The sequence below is a fragment of the Cetorhinus maximus genome, chromosome 14 (genome assembly GCF_964194155.1).
Source record: "Cetorhinus maximus chromosome 14, sCetMax3.hap1.1, whole genome shotgun sequence".
Lineage (NCBI taxonomy): Eukaryota > Metazoa > Chordata > Chondrichthyes > Lamniformes > Cetorhinidae > Cetorhinus > Cetorhinus maximus.
This window is the reverse complement of record NC_135892.1, coordinates 22,228,599-22,239,476: the sequence shown is the minus strand read 5'-3', so window position 1 is coordinate 22,239,476 and position 10,878 is coordinate 22,228,599. Positions and strand designations below refer to the sequence as shown.

The 10,878-nt window shown below is 42.4% G+C and overlaps 1 protein-coding gene across 1 annotated transcript in view; it reads right to left on the bottom strand.

Moving 5' to 3' along the window:
- Positions 1-8,277: 8,277 nt before the first annotated feature.
- The window catches only part of entpd6 (ectonucleoside triphosphate diphosphohydrolase 6), a 55,299-nt gene continuing 52,698 nt past the window's right edge, over positions 8,278-10,878 (bottom strand). The window contains exon 14 of the mRNA XM_078556641.1: positions 8,278-10,794. Coding sequence (XP_078412767.1) covers positions 10,711-10,794 — 84 coding nt within the window. The 3' untranslated portion in view covers positions 8,278-10,710. The remainder of the gene's footprint in view (positions 10,795-10,878) is intronic.

The following is a 10,878-nucleotide window of genomic DNA, read 5'->3' as shown; positions in this document are numbered from 1 at the left end:
AAACTGATTGATGAGTAACTGGTAAGCCATTCTATTCTATTCTACTTATTTTAATTACAATAAATAGTTTTTAAAGATAGCACATGTGATCAAGGTGCATTCTGTTCCTAAGGTTTAAAAAGAATACCAATTGGTGGTAAGGTTAATAAAATAGATTAAAGGAAAATAAGTAAGTGAATAATATAATTAAATAATTAATTAAATACATTAAGGATGGCAAGACAGGTGATGTGTCAAGGCTGCAGCATATGGGGGCTCCTGGCTGCCAGTGAGATTCAGGGCAAACATGTCTGCAATAAGTGTCTGTGGCTAGAGGAGCTTCGACTCAGCGTCATTGAACTGGAGGCTGAGCTGCAGACACTGGCACATCAGGGAGGGGGAAAGTTACCTGGATGCTTTGTACCAGGAGGCAGTCACGCCACTTAGGATAGGGTCTCCTGATGTAGTCAGGGACAGGACGGTGTGACTGAGCGAGGCAGTTTAGGGGACCCAGAGGACGGGAGTGCAGGATGCTCAGCTATTGTCCAATAGATTTGAGGTTCTCTCAGCTTGTTTGGATGAGAGTGGGGGCTGCAGGGTGGATGAGCAAATTGACAATGGCAGCATGGTACAGGAAGTCATTCAAGTGGGGGGGAGCAAAAAGAAATGTAGTGGTAGTAAGGGACAGTATAGTGAGGGGGAATTGGCAATGTTCTCTGCAGCAAAGAGCGAGAGTCTAGAAGGCTGTTTTCTGCCCAGTGCCAGGGTTCAGGACATCTTGGGTTTGGAGAGGAACTTGCAGTGGGAGGGCTAGGATCCAGTTGTCGTGGTCCACATAGGTAACAGCGACATAGGTAGAACTAGGAATGAGATTCTGCATAGAGTATGAGGAGCTAGGCACTAAATTGAAAAGCAGAACCTCAGAGGTAATAATCTCTGGGTTATTACCTGAGCCATGTGCAAATTGGCATAGGGTAAATAAGATTAGAGAAATGAATGCATGGCTCAAAGACTGGTGTGGGAGAAGTGGGTTTTGGTTTGTGGGGCACTGGCATCAATATTGGGGAAAGTGGGATCTGTACCTTTGGGATGGCCTACACCTGAACCGTTCTGGGACTGGTGTTCTAGCGAGCCGCAGAAGTAGGGAAGTAGACGGTTTTAGTGAAGGAGAGGGTCAAGGAGCAAAAGGAGAAAAGATCAGCAGATGCTAGATGTATGGTGAGGGAAGGTTCACAAAGGATATAAGGTGGGTGTTCTCCACTTTGTACCCACTTAGGATTGCTAACCCTGCAGGATTGTCCTGGAGTCTCCAGGAATTAAAGGCGAACCTCCAGGATATTGCTGCGAGCAAATCGGGGAGAAAAAAGTCTAGGGGTATTATAAAGAATTGTTTTTATTTTTCTTTTGCTTTGTTTCTCGGTTTTAAAAATATTGGGGGTGGGGGGGGCGGTGGGTAGGGATGGGGAGAGGCGGGAGGCTGTTTGACTGACAGTTAAGAATTATCTAATTGGGTCAAAGAATCTGTTCATTTTCCAACTGGGTATGAGAAGGTTGTGCACGGTTATGGAAGGCTCTGAGCTGCTGTAAGGCTGTTGGAAAAGCCAGACTGTTGAGTGATTGGGGTGGTAGGGAAGACAAACTGCTAAATTAATGTTTGGAGGTTGGAAAGAGGGATTGGAGTGAATGCGTGGGAGGGGAATGGGAGTTGGGAAGAGCTGCTGAGTGAGAGAGTGGTGAGGGAGAGGGGATGGTTACAATGTGTGTTTGGGGCGGTGGGGGAAGAGGGGCTTCTACCTTGGCTGAAACCTACATATGTATCGTAGGTCATGGCCTATAAGTAGACCCAGCTTACAAGATGACGACCCAATTTTTCCGGTCCCAAAAATCATGTCTTTGCATGTGCTCAGAATATAAGTCAACACCTCTTTTCTGCCACAACGTTATACATTAGTAGTCAGCCTCAGTTTTTCACCCCACAAAGCCATATTTTACTCACTGGCACCTTATAACTTGCACAAGGGATGATGCAGACATAGCAGCTGTGCTCCGAAGATGCGCAGGAGTTTAAGACGTGGCCACATGGTCAGAATGGTTACATCGTCACCATTTTCAAGGGTTTTTACATATTCATTGTGAGCATCACACGCAAGGCTAGCATTTGTTGTTTGTCCCTATTTGCTGTTGAGAAGGGAGTGGTGAGTTTAAATGGGGTCACATTAGAAAATAGTTTATGAAGCACTGCCATTGCCCTTTGCTTCGCATGTACATAATCCAACAAGGTCATATTCTGTTGTTAGTATGGACTTCATCCTGTATTACATGTGCTAACTGTTGAATGCTGAAATGCTGAGGTGACTTTGGTGATTTTATACAAGTCCATTGGTTAGAAGGTAAACAAAGGGGAAACTAATATTTGTACCCAATTAAAGTCTAGTAATTCCACCCATTTGAAATGGCCTAAAAGCATTTGCTTTTCACTAAAGGTCATGCTCAAAGAAAGTGCTATAATTACACGATTCCATGTCACAAAAAACCTGCAGACCATTTTTGTCTTCAGCCACTAATTTTCCGATCTTCTAGTCTTCGGCCACACTCATCCCTGTAGAGGAATAAATTTGCAAGGAAATTATAGCGAAGCCCAAGAATTATAGAGTAGTTATAATGGGGGAGACTTCAATTATCTGAATATGGATTGGGATAGTAGTAGTGTTAAGGGCAGAGAAGGGCAAGTGTTCCTAGCATGTATTCAGGAGAATTTTTTTACAGTTGTATGCTATAGTCCAGTGAGAAAGGAATATTATGGAGCTGGTTCTTGAGAATGAGATGGGCCAAGTGGATCAGGTGTCAGTAGGGAAACATTTAGGGGACAGGTGATCATTATATAAGGTTTAAGTTGGCTATGGAAAAGGACAAGGAACAATCTAGAGTAATAATAATTAGCTGGGGAAAAGTCAATTTCAATGGGGTAAGAATGGATCTGGCCAATATAAATTGAATAAGGTTAACAGGCAAAACTGTAATTGAACAGTAGGCTGCCCTTAAAGAGGAGATAGTTCAAGTACAGTCAAGGTGTATTCCCACGAAGGGTAAAGGTAGGACAAACAAATCCAGAGCTCACTGGATGACAAAAGAAACAGAAATTAAGATGAAGCAGAAAGAAGACAGATGTCAGGTGGATAATACAATTGAGAACCAGGACATTAAAGATGATAGAGGGGAATTGAAAAAGCAAAAAAGAGAAGCAAAGAGTGTATGAGAGGAGACTGGTAGCTAACATAAAAGGGAGTCCAGAAGTCTTCTATAGACACACAAATACGGTGGTAAGAGTGGGGCCAATCAAGGACCAAAAAAGGAATTTATGCATGGAGCATAGCTGAGGTGCTAAATGAATGCATTGCATCTGTCTTTATCAGGTAGATGCTGCCCAGGTAATGGTGAGAGAGGAGGGAGTTCAGACAGTTGAAGGATTTAAAATTGATAAGGTGGTGGCATTGGATAGATTATTTGCACTTAAAAGGTGATTAGGCAGCAGGACCGGATGCATCCAAGGATACAGAGGGAAGTGAGTGTGGAAATTGCAGAGGCACTGGCCATAATTTTCCAATCTTTCTTAGACTTAGGGGTGGTGCCAGAGGACTGGGGAATTGCAAATATTATACCCTTGTTCAAAAAAAAATGCAAAGCCCAGCAACTACAGGCCAGTCAGTTTAATCTTGGTGGTCGGGAAGCTTTTAAAGACAATGATTCAGGACAAAATTAATAGTCACTTGGGCAAATGCAGGTTAATTAAGGAAAGCCAGCATGAATTTATTAAAGGTAAATTGTCTTTAACCAACTTGGAGTTTTTCAATGAGATAACAGAGAGGGTTGATGAGGGTTATGCTGTTGATGTGGTGTATGTGGACTTCCAAAGGCATCTGATGAAGTGCTACACAACAGACTTGTAAGCAAAGTTCAAACTCATGTAATAAAAAGGAATAGTAACAATATGGATATGAAATTTGCTGAGTGACAGGAAAGATTAGTGGTGAACAGTTGTTTTTCAGACTGGAGGAAGGTTTATAGTCGAGTTCCCCAGGGACCAGTGTTAGCAGGACCCCTGATATATATGTGATCTACAACTTGTTGTACAGGGCACAATTTCAAAATTTGTGGATGATATGAAACTTGGAAGTATTGTGAACCATGAGGAGAATAGTGTAGAACTTCAAAAGGACACAGTTTGGTGGAATGGGCAGGCAAGTGGCAGATGAAGTTTAATGCTGAAAAGTGTGAAGTGATTAATTTTGGTAAGAAGAACGCAGAGAGACAATATAAAATAAAGGCGATAATTCTGAAGGGGATGTAGGAACAGAGCGACCTGGGTATATATATGCATAAATCAATGGTGGCAGGTTGAGAGTGCAGTTAACAAAGAATGTGGCATCCTGGACTTTATCAATAGAGGCATGGTGTACAAAAGCAACTCAACTCACACATTGTGCCTGGTTCTAGGCACCACAATTGGAAGGTGGTGAAGGTGTTAGAGAGGGTGCAGAAAAGATTCATGAGAATGGTTCCAGGAATGAGGAACTCGAGTTATGTAGAAAGATTGGAGAAGTTGGGATTGTTCTCCTTGTAGAAGAGGTTGAGAGGAGATTTGATAGAGGTATTCAAAATCATAAGGCGTCTGGACAGAGTAGGTGGGGAAGAACTCTTCCTACGGGTGGAAGGAATCGAGAACCAGAAGGCACAGATTTAAAGATAATTGGTAAAAGAAGCAATGGTGACATGAGGAGAAACTTTTTCATGCAGCAAATGGTTAGGGTCTGGAGTGCACTGCCCGTGTGGCAGAGGCAGGATCTATTGAGGATTTCAAAAGGCAACTGAATCATATCTGAAAGGGAGAAATTTTAGGGCTACAGGGAAAAGGCAAGGGAGCGGCAGTAGGTGAATTGCTCCTTCAGCGCAGCAGCACAGACGCAGTAGATTGAATGGGCTCCTTCTGTGCTGTAACCATTCTATGATTTATTCGTGCTATTGCCACTCAAAGCGCGTTAGTTCAATAGATGCCAGTCACCAAATACTCAATGTGCACTCAGTTGCAGTGAGAAAAATATTACATCCCTTTGCACTTCCCTTGGCGGCTCAATATATAAATTATTTTTAGAAAGTGTAGTTTTCTTTTTAAAGCAAATCCCAATTCAGAGGAAAGACAGAAGAGAACTCTGCACAGCCGAGTGTGTTTTGGAAATAATCCCTTCTCAGGAGATTTGAGTGCTTCTACACAACAGTGGTAAATATTTATAACTAAGCTGTTCATGCCCAGCCAAGAAATCTCAGGACTCACCTCACTGTCTAATGGTTTCATTCTTAAAGGGATTTTCATGTATTATGCACAGGATTGTAAATTCTTTAGTTCCATTAAAATATGGTAGATGTGAATGGGAACACTGTAGTAATTTACTTCTGCAAACCACATTAGCCAGGAAATTGGTGTTATGGCAGAAATCAGTGCAAAGTAGCGAGTGAGCCTCCAAGTTAAGGATGGGAAAGACAAACAGGATACTGCCAGCATGGTCTGACAGCAGCCTGTAGTATTGCTTTGAGCTATGAACACCACTCCTCGCTCCATATTAAGTTAAGGCAAGTAAAAAAAAAACCGGTTCTTTGGCAGTCCCCAGCAGCCTTTACGGAATCGTCAGTTGGGCTACTGTGGACCCGGAAAAACTGAGCTGAACGCATGCGTTTAAGTAAGCTTTGCCAAGTTTGGCACTTGGGTCCGAAAGCAGACATTAGGCCTCTGAGTAGCATTTAAGGGACCCAACAACTGTTGTAGGCAGATTCCCCGGGCAGTTGGAAGTAGCTAGCATCCAATTGGTGGGGGGTGGGCAGACTGGGAGAAAATCAGAAACAAAATATTGCTCCTCAGCTACTATTGCTGGGATAAGGAACGCGTGGAGTGCTCCATGAGACTTTTCTCACCTTTCAGCTCAATATTTTTCTCTGTAATTTAAAAACGTAAGGCAGAATTTTATGGTCTCCCGTCAGCGAGTTTGCACGTGGGAGGAGCCTGCAAAATTCTCCAAGGGCCTTACTTCTGCCCGCCTCTGACTTGTTCATAATTTTACATGGGGCGGGCAAGGCCAATGGGGCCCACCCTCACCCCAATTGAAGCCAATGGGGCCCACCCTCACCCCAATTGAAGCCAAGGGCCACTTGCCACCCAGCCTCAATTTTGAGCATGATGGCTGGAGTTCAGGGGCAGGGGGAAGCCCAGCAGGCTGGCCTGTTTGGGCCTCTGGTTGGAAAGGGGCAGGGGTGCTCCCTCAAGAGTCCCATCCCACACTGGGGCTCCCCCTCCCCCTGGTCTGCCCCCACGAGTGCTTCTTCCCCACAATACCCCCCTGCCCCAGCCTCTCCATCAACACCTCCAACCCCTTGTGAGATGTCTGCACTTAGCTGGCTCTGGACCCCAGGACTTAGAATCCGGGTATTGCTTGTAGTCCCAGTCTTGGCCACTGCTGCCACTGGCATTTCTGTGGCTATAGAACAGCCAATCAGATTGGCTGGCAGCTCTCAGGGGCAGAAGTCCCATCTCCAGCCAATTAACTCTCCTCGAAGTGTTAAAGGGCTGTGAGGCTTCGGGTGGTGGGAAATTCCACTATCTGAAAAATCCTGCCATGGAAACACAAAATTTATGGCACAAATGGAGGCCATTCGATAACCGTGCCAGTTGCTGTATGTTCAAACCAATAACGGCAATGAGACATCTAGGACCATGATGAACAGCAGAACCAATAGTGAATCTTAACAACTGAGAATTAAGGATTAAGAAAGACACAGGAACAACAAAGAAGGAAATGGTGAATTATAATCAAATTAGGCATTGAAAGAGAGAAAAAAAAGCAGAAAAGTAAAAATTGTAATGTTTAAAATTTTAAAACAGTCTCCAAGAACAATTTACTACCTACAAGAATAAGACTCCTCAATTTCAAATGTTCCTTTCCTGGGCTGGAGAGATCGAGTTGCAGTCTTGTCAATAAAAGGGTCTTTGTGCTGTTAACTGCCAGCCCAATCTTTCAATGGTGGGTTTATGTCAAATTTACAGGGTAAATGCACCAATTTCTTGAAACTCAAAGGGAGGTTGAGAGCGAGCTACTATTTTTGAGAGTCTACTGGAAGAGCGATGCAAATTGTCCGGCAATTTGTGGAGATTCACAGCTCATGGGATATCTTTTCCTTGTCATGATTTTCTGAGTTATTTGCACAATAACAAGGGCCGTTAAACTCTCTGGTATTTCCCAGCAAATTCTGTGCCTATGTTCTGCAAATTAAGTTTCTCTCTATATGACTTTATGACTTATGTATTATATTTTCCTTAAAATTGGTTAAAGTTTTAAAAAAGATTCTATTGGAATGTCTGAAGAGTTTTAAAAATGCAAACTATTCAGTGAATAGCTTATAACTAGGATAAGGAGTTCCTGGTAAGATCAATATAATGTGCGACAAATTCTCAATCTAACCAAAAATGCTGTCATCACACAGTAAAGGAAAAATAAATCCCAATTGAATATGCTTTCTTTGTCCTTTTCCTTCCTCACTGAGAGACAGGAATCAAAGCAACTTTACAATAAAATGGATGAGAGGCAGTTTATTCCTTTGGGAAGGTTGTGAAGTATTTGGAGACGGTATAGAAGAGACTAGAATGATTCCAGGGATGAGGAATTTGAGTTATGTGCGAGAAGTTGGGCTGTTCTCTATATAACAGGAAAGGTCAACCTGAGTCTTGATAAATGTCTTTCAAATCATGAGGGGTATAGTGTAGTCGAAAGTAAGAGACTGTTTCCAATGGCTGAAGGGCTGAAAACCAGAGGGCACAGATTTAAGGTGATTGGCAAAATAAGCAGCCCTGGCACAGGAAAAGAAGTTTTACACAACCAGTGATTAGGATTTAGAATGTGCTGATAGGGCAGTGGAAACAGATTCAATAACAACTTTCAAAAGGGAATTGGATAAAAGCCTGGAGAAGTGAAGGGAAATGGAAAAGCGCCAAGGATTAGAACCAACTGGATTGCTCTGCAAAGGAGCCGGCATAAACGTGATGCACCAATAAGTGACAAAAGTATCACTTTTCTGTTCAATAGTTCAACATCAGCAATAAAGCATTTGAATCAACTAATATGCTTAAACAATTGCTAAAGCCAAAAGTTGTACACCAAAAAGTAAATTTAATTTACACCATTTTTGGGAGACATGTGAATTTCCAACTACAGATTCTACTTTCAATTGAACTGAAGTGCGAACATCTTGCATGAGTTACGTAACAATATATATTTATTTTAAAAGTACAAATTAATCCACTTGTAATCAGGCAGTGAAGGAAGAATGGCTATTTAGATCTCATATTGAATGGAGACTGAACAAAACAATGGTACAAACACATCAGTAGCCACAAAAATTCTTAGCTTTCATGGGAAGAGATCTGAGGAAGAGCGGCATTTTCATCCAGCCTATGGATGTGCCCTCAACTCAGTCTTAAATCCCAGGAGCGTTAGCCAATTTTCAGTGTGCACCCACGCCACTTTCACTGATACAAAAGCAAAGCACTGCCGATGCTGGAAGTCTGAAGTAAAAACAAATACTGAAAATACTAAGCAGACCTTGTTCCATTCTCCCCGTAACTCCATTGCATCTGTTCTGATGATATCACCCTCCATGCAAGTGTTACCAATGTTTTCCTTTTTCCTCAACTGAGGGTTTCCTCCCTATACCCCTCAACATGGTTGACAGGGCCCTCAACAGGGCCATCCCATTCCCCACTCTTCTGCTATCACTTCTTCCCCTCTCTTTCAGAAGCACCACATGATTCCCTTTGTCCTCACCTTTCACTCAACTAGCCTTCAGATTTAATGGATCATTCTAAGCCACTGTAGTGAGAGCACCACTGAAGAAATCTTACCCCTCCCCACCCCTTTCAGCGCTCCAAAAGAACCGTTACCTCAACAATATTCTGAGCTACTCCTCTAGCAGCCCCTCCCCTCCATGCATGAGATGCAACACATGGCCTTTTACCTCCTCCCTTCCCACCACTCAAGGCCCCAAACACTCCATCCAAGCAAACCAGTAATTTACTTATACCTCTTTCAGCTTTATTTGCTGCTCACGATGCAGTCTCTTTTATACTGGGAAGACTAAATGCAGATCGGGTGATTGCTTTGCAGAACACATCCACAAAGCATGATCCTGCGCTTCTGTTCACTTGTCATTTTAATTCTCTGGCCTACTACCATTCTGACTTCTTAGTCTTGGCCTCCTACACTGTTCCAATGAAGTTCAAAGTAAGCAAGGGACAGCATCTTATCTTTGATTCAGCATTTTGCAAACTCCTGGACTTAACACGGAGTTCAACAACTTCACAGACACATTTTTTGGACGCCAGCTGCTGGTATTGATTCTGCTATTCCCACTTACACCTTTGTTCAACCCCTCTTTTGTTTTTCACTTGTCCCATTACCATCACCTTTTGCCTTGTACCATCACCCCCTTGTCATTGAATCGCTTCTGCCTTCCATCTCATCACAGACCTTCCCTTTTATTCTCTCCCCGTTCCCTGCCACTGTACTTGCTTAAAACCTGTTACATCCCTAACTTTTTCCAGTACTGACAAAAGGACATCAACCTGAAACTTTAACTGTTTCTCTGTCCACAGATGCTGCCTGGCTTGTTCAGTATCCATCAGCTGGGGATATATCACTGCAGCATCCCCCCACAGCATAAATGGGTTGACTGTGACAGGTGAAGATATGGAAAAAAAAACATTACAAGACCCTTTCATTTCAATTTAGCACTTTCCCTAAATGACATCCATAAAGAAACTGGAAAAACGACAAATTGTGCAATTGATGGTAGTCCTCCTTTGTAAGGAAAATAGGTCTCCTTTATCCTAAAATTAGGTCATCATGCAGACGCACAATGTTGGGGGCAGGGGCATAAGGATTCAAGAAGCACCCTTTCCCATTTCAGACAGGACTTTGGACAATCCAATAAAGACACAGAGGCTAGGTAGGGGTAACCAGGCTCTCTTCAAATACTTCCTCCGCTCTCCCAGATAATGATGATCTTTTGACAACAGTTCTGTGTTTCAGCTAATATAGGCGGAGTGCTGAATCAAAATTGATAGTGATAGCTAACAGGCAGCGAGCTTTCATCTACAGGCTGTACAGTACAAACAACCAACTCTGTATTTTCCACAAAAACAAAAGGTTTACCTTCATGGCTTGGAAAGCAGGAATCATGAATGTGGAAATTAGTTTTTGGGCATGGACCAGCTTGCAGTGTAGGTCTTCCGATATATAAACACTGGAACTATTTAATCAAAATAAGCCTGTCCTATAGTCTCTTCCAATTCAAGTAGTTATGCTATTGTCTCCAACAAACATTTTGTCAATTAAAATCAGTTATTACAACTAAAAAATAATTTGCTCTACTCATTTTGTTTGGTAAATTTGTGCAAAATAACTGCCAATATGTTGGAGTATTGCACCAATCAGTAACCTTATGATTCATTAGATTAAACACATGTAAGACTGTGGTAAAGACATTAATGGTATTACAATCCACAAAGCCCAGATCCACATTTGGAGATCTCCCAACTCCCCAAGCAGGGAGAGCAATGTTTTGTACAATGAGGCAATGAGTTCAATCCCGGCTGAATTGTTCCATAATGTAAACATTAGTTAATTTTTCACATTAGTTTCTATGAAGAGAGTCAATATAATGGAACGTGGCTCCCAGTGCCCAGCTGCTTTCAACACCATTGATCTTCCTGGCAAGCTGTAACGAGAGCCACAAGTTATTTCAGTTAAGACACCATCTATGAATTACAATGTGAATGTTAAACAAAAGTTGCCAATTTTA